The sequence below is a fragment of the Delphinapterus leucas genome, chromosome 20 (assembly GCF_059928025.1).
Source record: "Delphinapterus leucas isolate spDelLeu-1000000601 "Yukka" chromosome 20, BTC_Dleu_Yukka2, whole genome shotgun sequence".
Taxonomy (NCBI): domain Eukaryota; kingdom Metazoa; phylum Chordata; class Mammalia; order Artiodactyla; family Monodontidae; genus Delphinapterus; species Delphinapterus leucas.
Genome location: NC_143148.1, coordinates 31,854,144 through 31,880,269, shown reverse-complemented (window position 1 = coordinate 31,880,269; position 26,126 = coordinate 31,854,144). Strand labels below are relative to the sequence as shown.

General features: G+C 38.9%; 1 protein-coding gene across 3 annotated transcripts in view; it reads right to left on the bottom strand.

The window, feature by feature from the left end:
* LPCAT2 (lysophosphatidylcholine acyltransferase 2) overlaps positions 1–26,126 on the bottom strand; it is a 64,296-nt gene that overhangs the window by 19,028 nt on the left and 19,142 nt on the right. For 2 of the 3 annotated variants that reach the window (XM_022555068.3, XM_022555066.3), the window contains 4 exons: positions 25,926–26,015; positions 16,643–16,725; positions 13,936–14,061; positions 12,203–12,356 (listed from right to left, as the gene is read on the bottom strand). In XM_022555068.3, coding sequence (XP_022410776.1) covers positions 12,203–12,356; positions 13,936–14,061; positions 16,643–16,725; positions 25,926–26,015 — 453 coding nt within the window. The remainder of the gene's footprint in view (positions 1–12,202; positions 12,357–13,935; positions 14,062–16,642; positions 16,726–25,925; positions 26,016–26,126) is intronic. The other variant, XM_022555067.2, reaches the window with a different exon arrangement.

The window sequence follows — 26,126 nt, the reverse complement described above, 5'->3', positions numbered from 1 at the left end:
TTAGTTGTGGCACATGGGCTCAACACTTGAGTTGCGGCTCGTGGGCTCCTTAGTTGTGGCAGGTGAACTCTTAGTTGCGGCACGCATGTGGGATCTAGTTCCCTGACCAGGGATCGAACCCGGGCCCCCTACACAGGGAGCGCAGAGTCTTAACCACTGCGCCACCAGGGAAGTCCCCCATTTTATAATAGTTTTAGCTCTTAGACCCATTTTGAGTTAATTTTTATATATGGCATAAGGTAAGAGTCCACTTCATTCTTCTGCATGTGGTTATCCAGTTTTCTCAGCACCATTTGTTGAAAAGACTGTTCTTTCCCCATTGAATGGTCTTGGCACCTTATCGAAAATCATTTGTATGCACACACACAGGTTTATTTCTGGGCTCTCTATTCTATACCATTGGTTCATATGTCTGTCTTTATGCCAGTACCACACTATTTGGATTACTGTAGCTTTGTAGTAAGTTTTGAAATCAGGAAGTGTAAGACTTCCAACTTTGTTCTTGTGCAAGACTATTTTGTCTATTCAGCATCCTTTGAGATTCCATATGAATTTTAGGATGGATTTTCTGACTTCTGTAAAAAAAATTTTTGTCGGGATTTTGATAGGGATTGCACGGACTCTGTAGACCACTTTGTGTAGATTGACTTCTTAACAATATTAAGAATTCCAATCCATGAACACAGGATGTCTTTCCATTTATTTGCATCTTTTTAAATTTCTTTGAACAACGCTTTGTAGTTTCCAGTGTACAAGTCTTCTACCTCCTTGGTTGTTTATTCCTATTTTATTCTTTTTAATGCTGCTGTAAATAGAGTCACTTTCTTAATTTCTTTTTCATATTGTTTATTGTTAGTGTATAGAAACACAACTAAGTTTTTTTTTAAAAAAATTATTTATTTTTGGCTGCATTGGGTCTTCGGTGCAGTGCACAGGCTTCTCACTGCAGTGGCTTCTCTTGTTGCGGAGCGTGAGCTCTAAGCATGTGGGCTTCAGTACTTGTGGCATGCAGGCTCTAGAGTGCAGGGTCAGTAACTGCATTGCACGGGCTTAGTTGCTCCACAGCATGTGGGATCTTCTCGGACCAGTGATCGAACCTGTATCCCCTGCATTGGTAGGCAGATTCTTTTATTTATTTATTTATTTATTTATGGCTGCATTGGGTCTTTGATGCTGCGCGCGGGCTTTCTCTAGTTGTGGTGATCAGGGGCTGCTCTTTGTCGCGGTGCACGGGTTTCTCATTGTGGTGGCTTCTCTTGTTGTGGAGCATGGGCTCTAGGCTCATGGGCTTCAGTAGTTGTGGCATGCAGGCTTCAGTAGTTGTGGCTTGCAGACTCTACAGCGTAGGCTCAGTAGTTGTGGCGCACGGACTTAGTTGCTCTGCGGCATGTGGGATCTTCCCAGACCAGGGATCAAACCCGTGTCCCCTGCATTGGCAGGCGGATTCTTAACCACTGAGCCACCAGGGAAGTCCCCACAACTAAGTTTTGTGTGTGGATTTGTATCCTGCAACTCTGCTGAATTAGTTTATTAGTTCTAACAATTGTGTGTGTGTGTGTTGTCTGCAGGATTTTTTTACATATAAGATCATGTATTCTGTGAGCAGAGATAATTTTTCTTCTTCCTTTCCAGCTCATATTCCTTTCATTTCTTTTCCTGCCTAACTGTCTTGGCTAGGGCTTCCAGTACTATGCTGAATAGGAGTAGTGAAAGCAGGCATCCTTTTGTGTTCCTAATCTTAGAGGAAAGGTTTTCAGGCTCAAACCATTGAGTATGCTGTTGGCTGTGGGCTTTTCATATATGGTTTTTATTATGTTGAGGTACTTTTCTTCTATTCCTAGTTTGTTAAGTGTTTTTATCTGAAAGGGGGTTGAATTTTGTCAAATGCTTTTTCTGGATCGATTGAGGTAACTGTGTTTTTTCCCCCTTCATTCTGTTAATGTGGTTTATTACATTGATTGATTTTCATATGTTGAACCACCCTTGCGTTCAAGGAATAAATCCCACTTAGTCATGATGTAAAATCCTCTTTATGTGCTGTTAAATTCTGTTTGCTAGTATTTTGTTCAGAATTGTTGCATCAATATTCATATGGGGGACTTCCCTGGTGGTGCAGTAGTTAAGAATCTGCCTTCCAATGCAAGTGAGATGGGTTCGATCCCTGGTCAGGGAACTAGATCCCACATGTATGCCACAACTAAGGAGCCCATGAGCTGCAACTAAGGAGCACATGTGCTGCAATTAAGTAGCACACGTGCTGCAACTAAAGAGTTGGCGAGCCGCAAGTAAGGAGCCCGCCTGCTGCAATTAAGACCAAAATAAATAAATTACAAAAACAATTCATATAGGACATTGGTCCGTAGTTTTCTTTTCATGTACCGTTGACACTTGAACAATACGGGTTTGAACTATGTGCCTTCATTTTTACTAGGATTTTATTCGATAAATACATACTACAGTACTACACTTGAGCTTGGTTGAATCTGTGGATGCAGAATCATGGATACATAGGGCCGACTATAAAGTTATATGGAGATTTTCGACTGCACGGGGTTTGGTTCCCCTAACCCCTGTGTTGTTCAAGGGTCAACTGTACTATCTTTTGCTGAACTTGGTGTCAGGATAATGTTGGCCTCATAGAATGAGTTGGGAAGTATTCCCTCCTCTTCAATTTTTGGGAAGAGTTTGAGAAGGATTAGTGTTAACTCTTCTTTAAACATTTGGTAGAATTCACTAGTGAAGCCATCTGGTCCTGGGATTTTCTTTGTTGGAAGTTTTAAAAAAAATTACTCATTCAATCTCCTTACTAGTTAGGTCTGTTCATATTTTCTGTTTCTTCATGATTCAGTCCTGGTAGGTTGTACATTTCTAGGAATTTGTCCATTACATCTAGGTTAACCAATTTGTTGGCATACAGTTGCTCATAGTACTGCTTCATAATACTTCTTATTTCTGTAAATTTGGTAGTACTGTCCTCTCTTTTCTGATTTTGTGTGTCTGGATTTTCTTTGCTCAAAATTACATTTGTGAGATTTTATATTTTTAATAAGTATCTTCAGAAGTCAGTCTATGACAGATAGTCCCAGATAATACTTTGAGAAACCTCACCCTTGATACTAGGTAGAGTCAGGGTACAAGCCCTTCAGCAGTCTTTGGAAGTTCTATTGGTAAACTCAGGGAAAAGTGGCCAGGACATAACTAAATCCTTATATCACTCAGCATTTTGGACCTTAATTTCAATCTGCAAACTGATGATAATAGTATCTCCCCTGCCTACTTCATAATGATTCAATTTCTTTTATTATGTTTCAGGACTTGGACTCAATGTTTAGGAGAGAAAGATGAAAACATCAGGATTGCTGTCCTCAAGGATCAAAGAGACCCACAGAAAACTAGGTGTTGTAACTATAATCTGAGGTCTATTTTCACATTTCTACTATTAATACTAAACTATTACATTTGTATATAATATTCTTTGGTATATCGATTTTATAGAATTTCCATGAAAGACATAAAAGCATTTGAAATAAGGAAAGGAAAACTCAGAGAAGTTAAGCTACTTATAAAAGGTCACACAACTAATATATTGTATAGGATTATCAAACCAATATGGGTGCCCAAAAGAGGAACAATACGTTCTGCTGAGGAAAGGAAAGGAGAACATTTACCTACAGAAGAGGTAATGTGTAGGCCTGACCATAGGCTAAGTCAGAGTTCTCCAAAAAGACAAGATATATATATATATATATATACATATATATAAAGGGGTGGTGTAGTGAAAAGATAGAGGAACTAAAGCATGTGTGGTATTCAAGAGATAATGAGTAGTCCAGTGTGATGAGAGTTTACTGCTGAGAACGATGGGAGATAAAGGCAACTCAATAGAATAGAATGAAATTGGAAAGGACTCTGAACTGCCATGTGACAGAGTCTATCTCACAGGTTACTCTGGAAACTACTAGGGCTCAAATATGAAGTCAACAGGAGATTAAACGTAAAATTACTTTATAAACTGTACAATTCTAGAATTAAATAATGATTATTCTAGCTATTATTAGGGAGAGAATAGTAGCTGGGAGACACTGCTCTGTGTAGGACATGAGAGCAATGTCTCCTGCCACACTTAGTGGTTTATAGAAAACTCTCCATCACAATGACTCCAATAACTGGTCTCATGGGCACCGTGAAATGGTCTCCGTAAACACCAAAGGCCAAATGTCTTCCTTTACCACACTGAAGAAGCACCACAAAAGGACTTTCTTCCCTTTAGGGGATCACAAGGGGCCATCTGGCCTCAGACAGATTTAAATCCATTCATATAAGCTTCTGAGGAAATTACATGGGCTTTGTTTTTATAATATTGCAAATTAACTTGACAGCATCCATTGTCATATAAAATGTGCCTCCTTATGACCATCTGAAGTGTTTTTCGCTGAAGTTTAAATCCAATTCCTCTCATTTATTTTCTGCTAAGATGGAAAGCATTTGGCTAACAGTTTCTCATAAGCCATCATAGAATAAAAGACTGTTATTAGATTAACAAGCCTTTTCTTCTCTGGACTATTTAATCCCCTAAGGCTATTTATTAGAACATTAATAGGAACTTTGGTTGCTGTCTGGGGGAACTCCACTGTGCAGCTCTGGAGAAAAAGAGTAGGGGAAGAGGTCATATTCAATGGAAAATTTAACCTCAATTTGAGGGGGAAGAGTCATTGAACTTAAAAAGTTAACAGTGACACACGAATGCTACTAGCAACACTATTCATAATAGTTCCAAAGTAGAAACAACCTAAATATCGACTAACAGGTGAATGAATAAACAAAATGTGATAAATTCATATAATGGAGTACTATTTGGCAATAAAAAGGGATGAATTACTGATACAGGCAACAACATGGATGGACCTCAAAAACTTACAATAAGTGATAAAAGCCAGACATGATACTGTATATTGTAAGATTCAATTATATGAAATGTCCAGAAAAGGCAAATCTATACAAGTCTCTATTCTAGTCTTTATTCTAGACCAGGTCTAGAACAATGCAGGAGGACTTACTATAGTGGTTGCCTAGGGTTGGGAGATAGGTAGGTGACAGGAATTAACAGTTAATGACACAAGGAATCATAATGGGGTGATGGAAAAACTCTAAAACTGATTTATGGTGCTGGTTGCACAACTTGGTAAATTTACTAAAAAAATCATTGAACTGTATGCTTGAAATTGGCTGAATGCTATGATATGTAAAATATGCCTCAAGAAAGTTATTTTTAAAAAGTCCAGAGATGGTTTGCAGTAAAAAGAATACTGAACTAGGAGTTCCCAGTGCTGCAACTAACCAGCTCTGTAGCCTTGAGCATACAACTTCCTCTTTTGGGCTGGAAGCTTCCTGAGAAATGAGGAAGATGGGCAATTTGACACTAAACATCCTTTCAGCTCTAGAATGCTGTGAGTCTAGATCTTCATGTGCCATGAAGTGGTGACTGCAGCTTCGTTCTTACCTTGCATTCAGTTTCCTTCTCATGCTCAAGTATTTTTATGTTATATATGACTGTAATTTAATCTTTTTCTTGGGTCTGGTTCTACAACTTTTAAAGACATACTTACATACCCTTATCCTCACTTTGACGTATTGTCTGGTTTTCAAAAGTATTCCGGTAACCTATCAAATATGTTGCTCCTCCAGACAGAACTCCAAGGTGGGGGGACTGAAGCAGGTCTCAAATAACACAGGACACACAGCTCCCACTTTCAGTGAGGGTTTTCTGTCAAGTGGGGCTTTCACCTAACTGCAACATGATCTGGACCAGACCTTCCTAATTTATTGATGAGAATGTCACGTTGGATGAAATCAAAAACCTTTCTAGAGTCCATATAGATAATATCTATTTCTTCTTCTTTATCATCTTGGACTGTCACTCTGTCATAGGAGGAAATTAAATTGGTCTGACACAATTTGCTCCTTACAAAGCCCTGTTCTTTACCTCTTTATGCTCTTGGAGGAGGCCACTGCTCACTTGTTCCAATAAAAAATCGAGCTTTAATCAATGCCCTCTCCTTTCTGTTTCCTCTAAGTGTCTCCTAGGTAGACTTGCATTGAGAAGCCAAAAAGAAAGCATACAATTCTCATGCTTAAAATGATATTTCTAGTGTAAGAACACTCAGGGAGGGAAAATATTATGCTGGACTGCATGGGGGAGTTAAGTCATCATGAGAATTGAAGAAGGAAATGGTCAGACATATAGGCCATCAAACTTTCAGGATGACTGGTACAACTGGATAGGAATGTTCATCTAGCCCACTCAGAAAGTTATAGCCTTCTTCTGTTAATTATATCATATGAGCTTTAGATTTCATATAACAAATCCTGGTTAATTGAGATCGGAATCAAGATGAGTTCTTTTCACACGAGCTATGAAATACTAAAGTACACATCAAACCCGAACTGGAAATTTAAAGGATAGAAGAAAGGGGAAGAGGGGGGTGGAGGAGGGATAAATTAGGAGCTTGGGATTAACAGATACACACTACTAGATATAAAGTAGATAAACAACGAGGTCCTAGTGTGTAGCACAGGGAAAAAAATTCAATATCTTGTAATAACCTATAATGGAAAAGAATCTGAAAAAGAATATATAAATATAACTGAATCACTTTGCTGTACACCAGAAACTGACACAACATTGTAAATCAGCTATACTTCAATTTAAAAAATAGGATAGAAGACTTCACTGTTGCAACTATTCACCTCTGGCACTGTATTATGAAAGCAGCCATAGACAGTACATAAACAAATGGGCGTGGTTGGTGTCCCAATAAAGCTTTATTTACAAAATAGGCGTCAGACTGGATCTGGTCTATCAGCTGTAGTTTGCTGACTGTCACCTGCTATATTTCCTAAACTGATGAAAATAAAGCATGCTGGTAAAGTTTAAGGACTGATTGAAGGATTGCAGTCAAGGCTTATAGCCACCATCGTTCCACATCTGATTTAAAGGGGGTCATTCTGAATCTTTATTCTCACCAAATCTGTCTACTTCTTATTGACATCCTCCGCATTTCTAACTAGTGGTATATCATTCATCCTCACAGATGAGAGAGACTGATTTCTAATCACTCAGCTATAGTCTGGCATGAGCTCACTCTCTTTTTACCAAAACCATTATGCACACAACAGACCACAGGCTAAGAAAATTTAGATAGTTGGTTACTATTTCCATTCTCTAAAAAATGTGAAAACTGTCCTGATTTTTCCCATTTCGGCCTTCTAACTGGTACTTAGTTCTTCTGGCATTACTATGTCCTTTGTTTAAATATTAGAACAGGAAAGTGTGTGTATACTTTAGCACTTGGACAATCCAGCATTTTTGGCTATTCTGGAGATCTTTTATTACTCTTTTGCATTGTGTGGAATGAATGTGTTTCTTTATCCGAGTTCTTCCTGTCTGCCCCGTTCTTGGCGTTAGTTCAAGTGTTAAATCATGAGCAAATAGTGAGCATATAATAACAAGCATCCTTGCTTGCCCTTCCCTGTTAGAGAAGGTAGGGTGCTGTATTATGCAGATTTTCAAGCTGAGAGTTAGGACAGGGCAATTATGTGGCTTAAGTGACTGAAAATAAACAGGTTAATCTTTCTGAGTGGGGTGGATTAACTTTTCTATTCAGTTGTACAAATTATACTGAAAGTTTAGGACCAAATGTCCCACAAAGTCAAAAACATTTACAATCTGGCTCTTTGCTGAGAAAAGCCTGCTGATCCCTGAAATATAGCTTCGCCACCAGCGAATATACATACCGTTATGGTGATGTGTGCCAGATGGAACATGACCCTGAATGTATCATGAGATGCAGTGCAGATGAGATGACTTGCCACTAGTAAGAGGTAAGAGGCAGATAACATGGTATACTGTCAAACTAGCAGCAAAGATGATATGTGTGCTGCAATATTTGAGGACTTTGTCTCATAGGTATGTAAGATACTGCTGGCAGGGCAGCACATGGCTCTGCTCAATAACACAGCGTTGAAGAATGAATGAAATAAGGTGATGCTGTGTAGATATTCTTATAACTGTACAAATGACTGTGTTATAATTATTTCTGACTTAGCCAGTGTTGTGTCTCAGTCCCATTAAGTGTATTTAAATGCCTTCAAGAGTGTTGGCAAAAAAAATCTAGTCTTGAAAACTGAATTATGAATATAAAAAATGTTGAGAAGCCACTGTTTTAAACTACTGTCTCAGCTCTCAACTGTCTCTAACTCATGTGGACTTTTGACTAATCCCTATCAGCCTCTGATTCAGAGAGTTCAGTGTACATTTGGGAAAATAAAGAAGCTGAATGAAACCTAAAGATGAAAAGGGTCTTCTTTTCCTTTTTTTCAGAGATGAGACCTCTCCACAAAAAACTATCCTAATCCAATGAGCCATGCTATGCTTTGGATCATGAATGCCACATTTCTGTTGGACCTTGAAATCATCTGCCATCGCATATCTGACAATCTAAAAGAACACATCAGATTGTCAGAAGAAACTGAATAGACAGCACTTTTTTTCTTTTAGGACAGACTGAGACGAAAATCATTATGAAGTTTTTGCAGACTTGCCAGGAATGTATGTGGGAAGAAGGAGTAAGGGAACATGGAGAGATATACAGATCTCTCCCCTTCCCCAAAATACCAACCACAATTGCACCAGACTTGGAGAGAGATTGAGAGAAGAAAAGAAGGAAGGGGAAAAGGAGAATAAAGTGGGAAAGGCACATGGGAGGAGCCCTCTGCCCTGCAAAAATTTATAGCTACTGAAATGAAAGAGCAAGAGGAACATCCCACCCTCTCTTTCCCACCCTTCTTCCTCCCCCACCCCTCATAAGTATTGAGTTTAGCAAGATAAGCTACTCAGAGAGAAATAAACTATGACGTTACTGAACTTCTTTGTATTTTCCGTGGAACATTTCCCAGCTAAATCCCTCCAAGAGAGCATGGAAGTGGGGATGTGCACAGGGTGTGGCAACGATTACATAATTCAGCTTCTCAAAACAAAGCAAATCTTCACAGGCACAGACATGCAGGTATGTTAAAAACAACAAAAAAAAAGGAAAGCGAGAAAGACAGAGAGACAAAGAGAAGAGAAAAGGAAGAGGTAAAGAAAGGTCAAATGCATTAGTTGTTAATTCTCCAGATTATTTTCTCTACCTTCCAGTATGTTGGAGATCAAAAGCGTTTTAAAGACCAACTCGTGGTCTATATCTAAAGCTAAGTCTATACACTATACAAAGAAGTGAAGAAAACTTAACAGTTACAATTGATACGTGAGCCGATTGAAGCAGTCCATGCAGAAGTGTGATTGACCACACTGGCCACAAAGGCTCACCAGTCTCCAAACTGCTTGGAGCTAATTGTATTCTTTCGTTCAGAGTGAGTCAATCTGGCTAACTCAGGCTTATTGTAATCCTTGGTTTACACTCCCTTCCCCACTCCCAAATCTTACCACATATCCCAGTGCTATAGAAACAGTGGGGCCACTGGCAGGTATCATCAGTCATCAAAAGACAGAACTGGTGTCAAAGCAATCCTGTTATTGCTGTTATGACAGTTTGACACCTGAAAGACAGGGCAACTTCTGTGGAGACTTTTTTTTTTTTTTTTTTGCGGTACGCGGGCCTCTCACTGCTGTGGCCTCTCCTGTTGCGGAGCACAGGCTCCGGACGTGCAGGCTCAGCAGCCACGGCTCACGGGCCCAGCCGCTCCACGGCATGTGGGATCCTCCCGGACAGGGGCACGAACCCGCGTCGCCTGCATCGGCAGGCGGACTCTCAACCACTGCGCCACCAGGCAAGCCCTCTATGGAGACTATTTTTAATCTTGATTAAAAATCCTGATGAGCATAAAGTCTATGATGTGCTTTGAACTTCCCTCTTGGTCCCTGTTTCATGTCACTTCCCATTTCCCCATCTCCTGTTCTTATTTGTATGTCCCTGCCATATTCCTTCCTGTCACCAAGTTCATATTTATAGAAACTTTATTTAAAATTGCTTGCATGGTTTCCAGAGCCATACTGAAAAATGCTATACAAATCTCACAGAAATACTAGTAACAGTACAAGTGAAAAGTGCCTGTATTTTCCCAACTTGCACTGTTACATACCATAATTTACATCTCCTTTTCCCTAAATCTTCATTACACTTTAAAGTAGCACCATTGCAGTGACACATTACCATTTCACGGACAAGGAAAAAATATTTGTATGCTGCAACAAGCACAGAAGAGAGGCTTGTGCACTCCATACGGAAGAAGGTTGCTTACCTGTATCATGTTAAAGAATAGTTCATCTAAGGGACTTCCCTGGTGGCGCAGTGGTTAAGAATCCACCTGCCAACGCAGGGGACACAGGTTCGAGCCCTGGTCCGGGAAGATCCCACATGCCGCGGAGCAACTAAGCCCGCGAGCCACAACTACAGAGCCCACGTGCCACAACTACTGAAGCCCGCACACCTAGAGCCCGTGCTCCACAACAAAGAGAAGCCACCACAATGAGAAGCCTGCGCACCGCAACGAAGAGTAGCCCCCGCTCGTCGCAACTAGAGAAAGCCCGGGCCCAGCAGCGAAGACCCAACGCAGCCAAAATTAAAATAAATTAAAAAAAAAAAGTTCATCTAAGAGAATAAGTCACAGAATAAGTCATTAGGAATGTTAGTGACCTCTGGGTAAGAAGAAAAAGAAAAGCTCTGTCCTGGTTTCTGTCAGCAGGCTATAATTTCTTTGCAAAATATCTTTTTCCAGTGGTTGATAGAGACCTGGGACTTCTGGTGCCAGCCAGGATGGAATGAGCTTAGTTCAGCCTATCTCTCCTTCTCACTACAATTAGAAACTCTGATCGAAATACAAAAAGCACTACCTCTGGATAAAATACCATGGCAGGAGGAACTTGAAAAACAACCACATAGGCCTGAAGGCAGCAGGATGAAATTATTAAATTGTTGAAAGGGAAGAACTGTATACAGAATTCCATATATGTACAACAAAAATATCCCTCAGGAATGAATGTGAAATAAAAAAGATAACAATCCTAAGTATTTACCCAACCCTAAGTATTTACCCAAGTAAAAGGAAAACCTATATTCACTCAAAAACCTATACATGAACGCTTAGAACAGTTATATTCATAATTGTCCCAAGGTGGAAACAAACCAAATGTTCCTCAATTGGGGAATGGATACACCAAGTATGGTACATCCACACAATGGAATACCATTCAGCAATAAAAGGAGACAAATTACAGATACATGCAATAACGTGGCTGAATCTCAGGTGCGTTATGCTGAGTGAAAGAAGCTGGACTCAAAAGGATATACTAAATGATTCCATTTGTATGGTATCTGGAAAAGGCAAACCTATAGGGATGGAGTGATTGCCAGTGGTTAAAGGTGAGGGAGGGGCTTGACTATAAAAGCCTAGCTACAGGGAATTTTTTTTTTTGCAATTGTATTTCTTGAATGTGGTGGTAGTTACATGCCTCTATGCATTTGTTAGAACTCACAAAACTGTAACCAAAAAAGTAAACTTTACTGTCAACTTTATATATTAAAAAACAAATTAAAAAGAGAGAACTTGAAATCTTGAGGCACTTTTCCTAAGGAAACTTTGACATTTCAATTATCTAACTCCATGTACGTACATATTCGTAAGCAGAAAACTGAATCCCCAATATAAGGACTAACAGTCAAGGCTTTAATTGAAAACTTTGTTATAAATAAACTAAAATCTATTTGGTCTTCGGATGTTTTGGGGGAAGTCCAGAAACCTTCAGGATAGAATAGTACCACCCATGTCATCAATGTATGATTTTGACATAAATATTAAAATTCTTGCTAGTTATGTAAACCTTTCCAATTCCATACACAAATATGGGTATATGGTCACAATATTTATTTCTGACCTGGTGTTTAAAATAAATGGACACTATCATAACTGTTGCCACACACACACACACAATTATTATTATATTACTATTATTATTACTACTATTACTACTGCTCTACTACTATTAAGCTGAAAAACAAAATCATGCAATTAAACAATGGGCTCAGCCTTGCTTCTTCTAACACTGACCTAGCAAGTTTTTCTAATGCCTGCCATACTGATTTATACCCTGTGGGGACTCGCGAAATAAAAATATTTGCGTGTTAAAGGTTAAACTTTAACCTACCCTGTCAAAGAGCGCAAAAAGTTGTCTCAAGACATCTGAAACAGGCAGCTTCAAATACTCCGCAAATTCTTCAATTCCGATTCTTCCTCCTTTAGAGGAACTTGCAATAGCGGCATATTCATCCAAATGCTTACAAATCCCATCCCAATCTAATCTAAACAAAGAGTTATGAAGATGTATTAGCGTTTTACAATCCACATGGACATTTTGTGAGTTTTGTTTTATTCATCTGTCTGAGGGAAAAATATATTCAGTGTTACATTTGAAAAGGAGAAGAAAACGAATTTTTAAAAATTCTTTTTTGCGGTACGCGGGCTTCTCACTGTTGTGGCCTCTCCCGTTGCGGGGCACAGGCTCTGGATGCGCAGGCTCAGCAGCCATGGCTCACGGGCCCAGCCGCTCCGCGGCATGTGGAATCTTACCGGACCGGGGCACGAACCCGTGTCCCCTGCAACTGCAGGCGGACTCTCAACCAGTGCGCCACTAGGGAAGCCCCAAAAATGAATATTTTAAGGCACACTTTGAACATGGATACAGACTTCTAATTTTTTAAAGGATATTAACATAACTATAATTATCCCAAATATCTGAGGGAAAGAAAAGTAACTGGGAAAAGGAGCAATGTGGTAAGATAATAAATGACTCATGAGAAGAAAAAAAGAACTCACATTTTAATCTAAATATTACTTAGTAAGTCAACAGTACTTACTGAGTTGTTAAAAAAAAATACAATTCTTGCTTTCAAGCTTTCCGGATGATAATGAACTCACATTTCACAAAATGTTGTGATGGGGGATTCATTAGACTTTGTACACTTCCTCCAATATTAGTTATAAAACACTTTAAAAAACACTGGAAAATATACTGTAGCTTACATCATATCCTGTAGAATTAAACAGGTGACTTAACATATACTTCTACATCCAATTTCAGTAACTATCTAATTTTTTCAAATCTATTGGAATATTGTAAAAATATAACATCAAAACATTGCTATCTAGAAGATATAAATAATGTTTGCTACATCAGCTATCAAAAAATATTTTTTAATATTGAACTTTAATACAGTAACTGGTTCTGCAGCTCCCTCCTAGGGAGGATGCCAAGGTCTACTGAGTTAATAAATTCTGCAGATCCCTGTCCGGGCTGAAAACAATGAACTGTAATCAGAGAGGGATGTGGGAGTTACACCTTCATACCAGGAAGTTCAAAGGGAATGTTCTAAATGGTTTAAACCAGATCATTAAAATCACAATTTTTTTTTTGCCTTTTCAAAAAAATTATGTATCCAGAATGAGAAGATTGATCTAGGGAAGTATTTAAAATTCAATGATGGTCAGAATTGCTGCTCTGCAAGTCAATTCCTATTTCACATGAGGAGTTCTGACCACCTCGTGCCAGTACCATATAATTATGCCATCTTTCTTATAAGAAGGTGGCAGGACCAACTACTCAGCTGTTTCTGGGTAGGGAGGCAGATCTGTGCTGACTCGTGTTTACTATCTCATTCTCCTCTCGTGACCAACGCACATATTTCTGAGTTAGCTGTTCTTGAAAAAACAAAACTAGATGAACTAAATGGGAGATAAATTCACATCCCTGGCTTTCTTAATAAACACCACGTAGGTTCTAGAGTTTGAGCATTAATGAAACCAGAGAAAATAAACATAACAGGATTTCAGATCTCTTTTGGACATCTTTAGGAAAGTGTGGTAATTTTAAAATATGCTTACTTCAATTTCCGGCTGATTTTGGTAAATTCCACCAACCCAGCTTCCATAGGCAGTGTTAGCTGTCCTGCTGAAATCATCAATCTGCAGTCTTCATAGGTGTGATCTGTTACTGGAATTCTCAGAGCTCTAAAGTATTAAAAAACAAACAGATTCAACTTTTTAAAAAAGGTGATGGTTTTTCATTAGGCCTGAATTGGTCAACAAACGACAGTAAATGGAAAAGTATTTACTACTTTTTGAACCAGTGGCTTTGGCTTATTATTGCCAAAGAGACATATTTCTCTACTTCACAGACTTATTGTGGCCCGAGTTAATCTCCTTATGTCTGTGTGCTTCTGCCAGCTAGTCATTTTTGTTCTGTGTTTTGATTACAGCGACAATAATAGTTGAGTTCAGTCCCTGGAAAGTAATGAGAAGACTTACGTTCAAGTCCTATGGAGTCTTTTACCAGCTGGCACTTAACCTAAGCCTCACTTTTCTCATCTGCACATGGGAATAATCACTTCCTCCACAGGGTTATTTTAAGGACCAGCTAAGAATGCCTGTGGAAGTGCCATTTAAACAGATAAATGGTACCTGTACATATTATAAGTGAACGGTCTATCCATATTGCTAGCTATCTGCGTCTTTCCATCTTTTAAGACTGAAGATCACCTTCTTGCTACATAGCAATCTTCAAAAAATACTAATGAGGACTGATTATAAGATCATTTCTTCCAAACCTAAACACCCTCCATCCTCAAAGGAGTGCACAATACTGACTACCTCCCTCCTGCTCAGAGATCTACTTATAGTGAAACAGATTTGGAAAAAATACATATTAACAAGAACTTGAAATAACACTTGAGTGACAAGAAGAAAATCTGTGCTGTACATAAAATAATTTCCTGCAGATCCCTCTTGGCTAAATTTTTATTCACACACATTCAGTGACAATCATAAAATTATGTCATCAACTGTTATTTGATTTTGTTGAATCATGGCTAAGAACATTCAATTTTCAATGAATGCAATATGAATAAACATTTTTTTCCTACCTGCCACTAAGCTGTTTTTGATTAATGACTATTTGGGTGTAAGAATATATAAGGAAAATAAAAATTAAAAACACTTCAGGAATTATGAGTAAATAGTAGAACAAAACAGTTAAGAGCTTGGGCTTTGGTAATAGGAAGTGTGGATTTGAATCCCAGCCCAGAAACTCTCACTACCTCAGAGCCTCCATTTTCTCACTTGCCTCAGAGCTGCTGTGAAGATTATGTTAGGTAACACAAGCAAATGGCCTAGCACAGGATTTGGTAAATATTTATTAGTGGTCGACCACCACTACTTACCTCGGCTTTGCTCTTTACCATTTTCAAATGCTTTTAACATTTCCTACTTGACTCTCATAATAACCAAAACTATGAGAAAAGCCAGGCAAGGATTAGAATTCCCACTTTACACATGAGGAAAGGAGCCTTGGAGGGGACTTATCCAAGGTTGTACAGCTAACTGAGGTCTTTCTTACTCTTTATCCAAGGCCCTTCTACCTCCACGCCTCCAAATCCAGGAAAAGGCTGCTTAAACAAACCTTTCCTGTTTTTAGGCAGATTTTGGGAAGTCAAAATATCTGATGTAAATTCTCTCAGTTCCTAATACTTATCTTCCTTCCTAAGTTTTGGACATAAGCTAGTATGAAAACATAATGGAAGAGGGAAGAAAACAATATCAAAGCAAATTTTGTAGCTGCTCTAGAAACTAGGTAAATCAAGTACATGTAGGGACACGTAGTAACAAAAGGTTTTCAGCCAAACACTTTAACATTTATTCTTTTTTGAAAATAAAGTTAGTCTCCTGTGAAATATTAATATATGTAATATATATATAACATATATAATCTTGCTTATAATGCCAAATTCAGCTATGAAGCTAAATTCAGAGTTCTCATTGCATTTTTTCTAAGAGAATAAATACTGCTGGCTTATTAGCTCCAAACCTACCGTTGGGCATGACTGAGGGAGGTGGTGCTTGGGGAGAGGGTGCACACCTGGAGGGCTCTGAGGCTGCCTGGGTGGTGGGGATAGTATAACTATCACTCTTTCATTACAGGAGGAGAGGTGATTTATCTAATCAGGATAGTGGCCAGTTAAAACTCCCTTAAGTGCAAGAAAATACTTGCCTTATGTTTTGCAGTTTCTAAATCCTAAATTTATAGCCATCTCCTTAATGAGGGTGACTTTCCCCCTTTTCTATGCATCTATTGCATTCCCTTGCAAACTTTTCCCTTTTTGGTGCTATAATCATTAATGCCTTTGAAACACATGGCCTTGGCAGCTATATGGAGGTTGAGGGGATAGAAGGTGGGTCACAGCAGGAACCACTCAGACCATCATTAGCTTTGTCTGACAGCGACTGGCCAGCTTGGGAGAATTCACTCTTTGGAGGTCACTGGCTGGTTTCTCCTGGTTCATGTACCCTCCCTGTTCACCTTCTGGCAAAGCTACGTCTCCATTAGTTTGGGGTTACGTCAGAGAAAATATTTATAGATTGTCTTACTGACCGCATTCCTAGGCACATGATTTTTCCTTACCAAAATGAGTTGGGGAATGAGGCCCTCAGACAGAAAAAAACAAAGACAAAAAACAAAAAACAAAAACAATGTTAAATGCCATTTACCAATAATTTTAAAACTATTTACTGATCATAATCACATATAGATACTTACTCTGCCATTAAATTCCGGACTGTACTGGCAAAAAGGACAGGATCACTTTTTTCTTCATCATTTGGTATCTGAACAGGCATAAACTGAAAGGCAAATAAATATACCTTTCCATTACAATTGTGAGGCCTAAGACTTTAAATGCTAAATTAATTTATAAGCTGTCATTATATGAAATCCCCTGCCTTTCTAGCACACGGGTTATAAGATAGAATGTAAAGAGCACTGTGCTTGGACTCAAGAGATCTGAATCCAAGCTCTGGGTCTTTCTGTGTGTTAACGAGTACGACCTTTAACTTTCCTGAACTGTCTCCTCAACTCTGAAAGGAGGGCTATGGCCACCTATGTCCCGGGTTGTGGTGAGGATGAAATGAACCAATGTCTGGAATTCTGGAAGTTGTAAAGCTGAAACTACTCAGATCTTACTCTCAAAGCTGCATTTTCTCCCACCTACCCTCTGTGTGAAAATGTTATTAGTGATAGTACTTTGTTTTTTGTAGTTTATCTTCTCTATCCATTCCTATATCAGCCATATTTTTATCACTTGATCAAGCTTTATGTTTGATCATTTCTTCTGCTTGTTTTTGAACCCTTATATTGGCTTTCTACCATGTTTTGCTTTATCATTTTAAATTTTACTCTTTTTTCTCCACTTGATAATCTGTGATACCTCATTTGTACTATTCTTGTTTTTAATTATAGTTTCCTAACATTAACAAGCTTTCAGTGCTATATTTAAGTCATTGTACATTTTTTGAGCACCTACTATATACCAGGCAAGATGAACAGGACCCTAATTCCCACTCTAAAGAAGATCCATATTTTAACAGGATAGACTGACACAACACACACTATCATTACCCCTAATGATAGGGCTTAAAAGCTTAATTAACTTACTTAAAGTTATATGGGTCACATGACTAGGATTCAGCTCAAGGCCTGTCAGACTTTAAAACCCTTGTTTTTCCCACTAAACCATCCTTCCCGGAGTACGAGCACAAGGGATAGGAAACGATTAATTTGGTCGGGGGCTGGGAAAAGCAACCAAAGAGGTTTTATAGAAGAGCTAATGCTTGATCTTGACTTTCTGAGGATAAACATGATCTTGCCAATTCCTACTGTTTATTAACTGAACCAGGCACCACGCTAGGTGTTTTATATGCATTATTTCATTTTACTAATCCTCCCAATTCTAGTCATAAGGAATTGGGGATCACAAAGATTAAATGACTTGCTCAAGATTTCATGGCTCATTTCCATTCAACAAATCCTGCTTAAGCACACTGTTATATGCCAGGCACCACACTAAGCTTTGAAAACATGACAAGGAAGTTCTGCCCTCAAGGAGTTCTTCATGCAGTGGGGAATAAATGTACGATACAGTGAGCTAAGTCCACCAATAAGGGCTACCATCCTTCAAGAAGCTACTGTGTACTGGGTACTTTATATAAGGGGTTTTATGTGCTGAAATCTTGCAACAATTTCTTGAGGCAAGTTCTACCATTTCCCTTTGATAGGTAAAGAATGTGGCTCCAAGAGGTTAAACGATATAGCTAAGCCACACACAAATGGCAGGGTCACAATTTGAAAGAAAAGTAAGTATCTGTATAAATAACACCACTTTCAGACTCACATGGACCTGTTTTCAAGCTTGTTAACCATGTTTAAGAAGCCTACGGGCAATAGCGACTCAGAGATGAAGTTTAAGCAAGGGAGTGAAATGACCCGGTCAAAGTTTTTGAGCAGTAACTTTGGTGGCAGGGAGTGGATAACCAAAGAGGAAGAGGCTCGGAGCAGGGAGAACCCCTGGAGGCAACCACAATCACTCTGTGAGTGATGGTAAGACCATGAATAGAGGGAGGGAGGGAGGGTTTACAGGCCAGCATGGACCCAAATGGCATTTTTAGGATAAAATGGACAGAAATCATAGGATAATGTGCTATTTGTTATTTTACTTCTCACATTTATTTTATTAACATCCTCTCCAAGAGGACAGTGGCATGCTGCGGAGACAGCACTAGGCCTGGATTGATGCCTTGGCTCTGCTGTGCGATCCTGGAAAAGTCATTTAGCCTTTATAGGCCTCAATTCCCTCTCTTGTCAAAGGAAAAGTTTGAGTAGATGCCGTCTAAGGTCCTTTCCAACTGGACTTCTAAGTCTATCTTTTCGCTTAGTATCCAGTCATTCTTTAAGATGGAAAAATAAACTAAGCCACCAGAGGTCCCCACATCACTTATATATCCAGAGCAATGAAAAATCTTTGCAAATAAATATTTCTAAAAATTCCCTCCATCCTGTTCTAGTAAAATCTCTTATAGTTGCTTAGGATGAAATCCAAGGAAGAAAAAACTATGTTAAAATCAATGTTCATAAAAACCTAACAAAATAATACAATCAATTAAAGTTTTAAATTGCCATTTAATTCTTCATTAAAAAAGCTAAATGCTCATTTATAATACACTTGATTGGTAGGTCATAAAAGTTCATACTGAAAACCCTAAAAAATAAATTGCTGTTACACTGTTAACCAAACACAATACAATGAACTATGGGTTTGGTTCCTTTTAGTGCAGGGAATATTTTCCATAAAATGATTTTTAATAATGCTCATATTGGCATGGCATTTTATTCTTGAGGAAAATAATTCCCCTGAGAGTTCAAAATAGTTAAAAGCCTGGATTTGATACTCACTGGTCTTGGAGGCCCCCATGCCTCCTGAGAAGCAATTCAATGGAAATTCTAATAAAAAGTCATCTCTCCTGGGATAAGATCTTGCCCTCTATATCACATTTCCAATTTGTACAAAGTCATTCAAGGGTCACAGCATGAACATATCTTTTACTTGGGAAGGAAGATCAGCCAGAGAGAGGGGAACATGATTGTCATTATCTATTACTGAACGCTAATACACACCTAAATACCCCAGTGACCCCAGGACCACAAGTTATCCTTTCTACCTTTATCTTCTCTCGTTATCCCCAGTATCCACATTGATGGCCCATCTTGATTTCACACCCCTTCATCTGGCCACAGATATTCTTCTCAACTCCACCTTGGCCATGGAAAAAACATGCAATTCTAATTCCTCCTCTGACAAGTTCTTCCATGAGAGTTTCCCCTCATTATCTATTAGTGTTTACTTCACCCCTAACCTGGTCCTGCAGAGACGGCAAGAAACTGACAGTCACCCTCAGAAACTATTCATCCCTCTCTGCCACCCCATGCTGACAACATCTGTCTGCCTATCTACACTGTACTTTGAGAATCAGACACTTCTCTATGACCTTTCTGTCACCTAGAATCTCTCACTCCTGCCACATACTCAGTCACCTCTCCTGATCCCGCCTCTCCTGATCTCCTGATCCCGTTAGAGAGTGATGCTAACTGAGAGATGCTAAACAAAGGTACAAAATCTTACTGGCTGAGGCTACTACAAATTCATGTTCAGTTCCTTGGAGCTGCTTGAAAAATTATGTAATTTCCCAAGGTGACCATGCTGCCTCCAAACATAAAAAAATACTTTTTTGTTTCTGTTGTCGAAGATCTTCTTTTATCTTTCTAATCTGTGTAGGTGGGCCAAAATATGTGATCTTAACATTGGGTCTATTTCTTTAATGTTGATGTGATGGGCGAGGATCAAGTTACTTAAATCGAACCTCACTGCTGCTTGGCAGCCCTCTTCTGTCCCTCTTTGACCTGCTGCCGTCATATTTTCCGGCTTCAAACACGTTCCTTGCTTCTCAAGTTGCAATTCCACTTTCATCTCAATGATACTTCATTTTCAAGTTTAGAAAGAAGGCAGTGAAGGAGTTCAGGATATGCAACTGCAAAATGTGCCACTTGGGTATATCAATTATTTTGAGCTGTAGGCACTTAAAAACAGCACTGCAGGGAGAGGCTTTCTCTAAACTCCCCTTATCTGCCCATGACAGATCCTCCAAAAAGAACCCACTTGTCCTAAATGTGCTCCTGGGGAGTTTCATCAAACAGGGAGGACTGACTCTCATCAGAGGGGAGGAGACTAGAAGTCAACATCACACCCAGACAAACTTTATCACACACCATCATGTCTCCCATCTGTTCTAAGGGCCCACTGGTCTTTCTTAAAAATCATTTACTCTCCCCTAAGTGGCCTATGCCCTCCCTCCCCTGCTTCTTTTTTTTTTTTTCTTTAATTTGAAACTTTTATTTCTGCTATAAACTATGTGGAAGCTCTAATTCATCTTGTTTTTAAATTGGAGTAAATTTGCTTTACAATGTTGTACTAGTTTCTGCTGTACAATGAAGTGAATCAGCTATATGTGTACCTATATCCCCTCTCTCTTGGACCTCCCTCCCTCCCCATCCCACCCATCTAGATCGTCACAGAGCACCAAGCTGAGCTCCCTGTGCTATACAGCAGGTTCCTGCGTATTTACGTCAAACCTAATCCCCCAATTCGTCCCACCCTCTTCTTCCTCGTGTCCACATGTCCATTCTCTATGTCTACGTCTCTATTCCTGCCCTACAAATAGGTTCATATGTACCATTTTTCTAGATTCCACATATATGCATTAATATACGATACTTGTTTCTCTCTTTCTGGCTTACTTCACTCTGTATGACAGACTCTAGGTCCATCCACATCTCTACAAATGACCCAATTTCGTTCCTTTTTATGGTTGAGTAATATTCCATTGTATATATGTACCACATCTTCTTTATCCATTCATGTATCGTTGGACATTTAGGTTGTTTCCACATCCTGGCTATTGTAAATAGTGCTGCAATCAACATTGGGGTACATGTGTCCTTTTGAATTATGGTTTTCTCAGGGTATATGCCCAGTAGTGGGATTGCTGGGTCATATGTTAGTTCTATTTTTAGTATTTTTAAGGAACCTCCATACTGTTCTCCATAGTGGCTGTATCCCCTGTTTCTTTTAATATGGTATATAAGCTCTCAAATCTCACTTTTTTGGGTATTCACTTTTTATTCCCTGTGATGCCCTTGTGCATATCATATTAAAACTTAATAAATCTGTATATCTTTTCTGCTGTTAATCTGCCTATTATCAGTTTATTTCACAGACCCAGGAATCAGACCTGGGTGGGTAGAGGGAAGTCTTTCCTCCCTGACAGCATCCTGTGTAAACTCCGTCAATTCCCTTTCCCGTTGCACCTGAGACGGGCTCCACAGCTCCAGCCCCCTCCTCACTGCAGTATCCCCTCTTCCCTCACCCTGCTTATTCTGTACCATCCTGACCCAGATGATGAGGAGGCTAACTGGCCTGTCTCCCACACCAGCACCTCTAGTTTGCACTTTTGGTCCCAGAGCCTTCTACCTCTTCTTGGGCCTTAGACTGCACACAAGATAAAGCCCAAATTCCCCTGCCTATTGTTTGAGGCTCTCCATTACCCAGAGCCAGTCCTTTACATGAATACTCACTACCAGTGAGACTGGTGTATTCATTGTTTACTGACCACATCAAGCACATTCCTTTCTATTAAATAAGTGATGATGAGAGGGAGAAAGATTGACGAGTGATGACGCTACAATCAACTTTTTCTTCTTCTAAGGAACAGAAAAGGATTTTAACAGGTGAATCTTAAGAAATGTGCAGTTCTGGGAATTCCTGGCGGTCCAGTGGTTAGGACTTGGTGCTGTCACTGCTGGGCCTGGGGTTCAATCCCTGGTCAGGGAAATAAGATCCCGCGAGCCGTGTGGTTCAGCCAAAAAAAAAAAAGAAAAGAAAAAGAAGAAGAAGAAAAGTGCAGTTCTAGTTCTGCTCGTGATTCTCCTTTACAGTCTTCAAAAGGAGAAATGCAAAAGAAGAAAGGTTTTATGAACAATGTTTTATGAACATTAGCTCCTTCCTTCCCAAAAGAACAGGAAAATCTAGTTGATAAGGTGAATAAAGATTAATGCCTAACTCACCACATACTAGCACACAAGCAACCTGATTAAATCCTCACAACCCTATAAAATAGGTATTATTATCCCCCTTTGACCAGTGAGAACACAGGCTTAGAGCGGTTTAAGTAACTTGCTCAAGGAAATACAGATAAGTACTAGCAGAACTGGAACAAAAACCCCAGTTAACGCTCTTCTTGTAGCACTCTATTTCTCCACTTACAAATTCCAGAATTCTACCAAGTTCCAGAAGAAATTACCTCTGTTAGAACAAGTACATATGGGGTGTGTTGTGTGTGTATGTATGTATGTATTTGTGTGATGGTTTTCTAAAAGGCCCGTTTTAGATTAAAAGCTACACATCATTTTAGTGCATTCGGATATTTAAATAAACTATATAAATGTATTTGAAACTTCTCTAAGTAATTAGCTTTAAGAGATTTAAAAAGTGATATATTTCTATAGGTGTTGATCATAACACTCATTATTATAATCCTTTCCTACATCAGAAATTTTTTAATGAAAAAAAAAAAACCTCTTTCTATCACAAGGCAATGAATTACCTACCATTAAGTAATGCCAGCAGCCACTAGAAGCTCACTAGAAGCTTTGCCAAGGAAGTTTCCTAGAGCAAAATATGTATGTCTACAGACAAATCATTTTTATGTATCTCTAATATAACGGATGGGTTTAAAGTCAACATATTTTGAATGCAAACTAAGACACAGCCCATGAAAAAGGAAACTGATTGTAGAGTCAATGTGAATGTCATGTTTCCATTCAGAAACTAGTTGTTATCCACAGAGTGCTATATAGTCTGACTTTGCTTATATTCTCTCTCATGAGATAAACTAGAAGGCTCTTTATTTATGTCATATTTTGGGATGTTCCCTACTAGCTAGCTTATTCCCTGTGCCCCTAAGCCATATGCTTATTAAGGAATACTTGTGGAGTAGCTGGCTGATAAAAGTGATCACTAAAAGATGCTTTAAGTACACCCACTATGCCACATTATGATTCAAAGAATAACTTTCAATAGAACCATTCTGTAGACACACATGGCATCATTGTTCAAAGATGCCACAAGACCAATTACATAGGGCATGAGGTTTGGAACTTGTTGTATTTTTAAGAGTCAAGAAAATAATAACCTTTTCAAAAATAAGTCTTTTTGTTGGGGAAGCAGAGAAGGAGTGGGTAAGGAAATAGTCCTAAATACTATATTCCCTAGATTTTTAGATATCTGATCATTTTGGTAATTAAAGAGATTGATAATCATCATTAATGAGGAGAGACTTGTGAAACTAAAGGATACAGCCTTCAACATACTGAGAAGTCCTTGACTCACAAGAACAAGTGTGTCTAAATGGACATTTTAGTAACAATCCACTCATAGCTCATTTTAAAAACCATAAAGTTAAGGCTATATTCTTGAATAATACATCTTGAATTAGGTTTACCTAATTAATATTCAAGAAGGTCTAAAAACACATGTTAAAAATAATACCTAGGATTTCCATCCATTTTAAGAAAAAGGAAAGCAGAGGAAGTGCTTTTGAACAACCAAGACAACTGAAATTGTAGCAACTAAATGTACTGAGACTTCTGACTAAGCTGCATTGGGGCAGCTCAAGCTGGGCCTCCTTTGACGTGGTGAAAAAGCTGGAGCCTCAGAGCTAGTGCCCAGCCCCTGAGAGTCTTGAGCCAAGGTGTGGGTATACTTAGTGCCTGGCAGGCTGCTGGGATACATTTTCCAGTTACATCCCAACAGTGGGGAATTAAAATATTCAAAAATCATAAAGTAGTTAGGAATCCCCTGGGTGAAAGGTAGACTCATAAATCTCAAATTAAATTACAGTTAAAATAAGAATACCCAATTTGAAGCCTACAAATTTCCATCTTCTTACCCTGCACCACAATTCTTATACATCAAATCCCTACCTATTCAGCTTTTTTCAACTGGTTGAAAGCCATTTTGTGTGTGAAGTTATCGAACAAAGGATACATTCTTTTATTTGCAGAAAATATTATCCAAACAGGTCTGAGAACAGGTTGGAGAATGCAAATATTGTAATTGAAAAGAAAGAAGGACAGCCATGACATGGAAAGGAAATGTGGTAATAGTGGTCAGGGCAAAAGCATGAGGAATTTGCATACCTCTGTTGTAACACAATTTGACCACTGACACGTGTGCTAGACAAAAAAATGTACAGTTCTATGTGCATTTCCACATCTATTGCTAGATTTCATCTTAGCTAAAGAGGGGTAAATTTAGAGGAAGGAACAGCATATATATATATAAACAATATCTTCCAAATTTGCAGAGAATATGGGTTTTCTTATATATTTATTTTTTTTTAGAGAAAGAAAACAGGGCTAGCTATCTGAGCAGCTTTTCAAGAAGGAAGAGCAGTGCTCAGTCGAAGTACTTAGAAATAATAAGATATTTCTTTCTACCGGGGTTTCCCAAAATGTATTCTATGGAAACTGGCTCTAGGAGGTATCCAGAGAAAAAGGGGTTCAGTGGTCAAACATTTCAAAGGCACTGAGAAGTCTTGAGAAAAGAAATCTGATTCATTTTATTTACCCTGGTACTTCCTAAACTTATTAGGATACAGATTAGTTTTTTCTCTAGAAACATCTAACTATATTCCAAGATCTAGTGTTTTCTGGTCACACTGAGAGATACTGAGCTGGTTTTAAAAGTGGGGAGGAGTGGCATATAATTAGTAAACAGGTATTTTCAAGGCAGGCAGACAACCTGCAAGTCTCAAGAAAAATTTCACGGAAGTTAAATTCACTTTGACATAATTTGTCCTCCTACATCATTTGGTAGTGCTGACAACATCTAAATGGCTGAACAACCAAGCTATCCAACAAAATAAAACAGGATTCTTGTGACTTCCATTCCACAGTCCTGTCACCTGGAGCACTGGCCCCCGCTCAGAACTCTGAATTACATATGCAGACTTAAGGTTTTCATTACAAAAGCCATGGATGCAATTGGAAAATCCAGGCAAGAGTCTGGAGAACCACTATTCTGACACTCTCTCTTCAGAGGCTACCTGAGGGTATCACTGAAGCCAACGAGATTCTGAATTCAGAGGTCCATTATTCCATGTCATTCCTGGAAACTAAGCATAGTTCTTGGAATCAACCTTCAGAGTCTTAAAAATCTGGTCAGGATTTTCAGAACATTCTAATCACTCCTCCAGTGTTACAGCCTGCTACTGTGACTTAAACTGAAAAACTGTCCTGTGAACGATGATATGAGCTGCCTTCATGGCTCATACAACATGATTTCCTCAGGCTTTCCACGTGCAGATTGATTCCAAAAGTGAGGGTTTCTCACTCTGTACCTCTCCCACAATCTCTCAGCTTTCACAGAACATACTTCTTCAAGAAGTTGTGGGGTTCTACCAGCTACTGTAGCTCCTTTGGTCAGGATGTGAAGGCATATCATACAACTTGGCAGAGGTCGGCACTAAAAGGATTAAAAGATAGGAACGGGTGATGCAAATCTGGCCAGCCAGGGTGGTGACATGCTGGAAGTTCCCAGAAGTTAGGAAATTGTGTTTCCTAACACAGTTCTAAG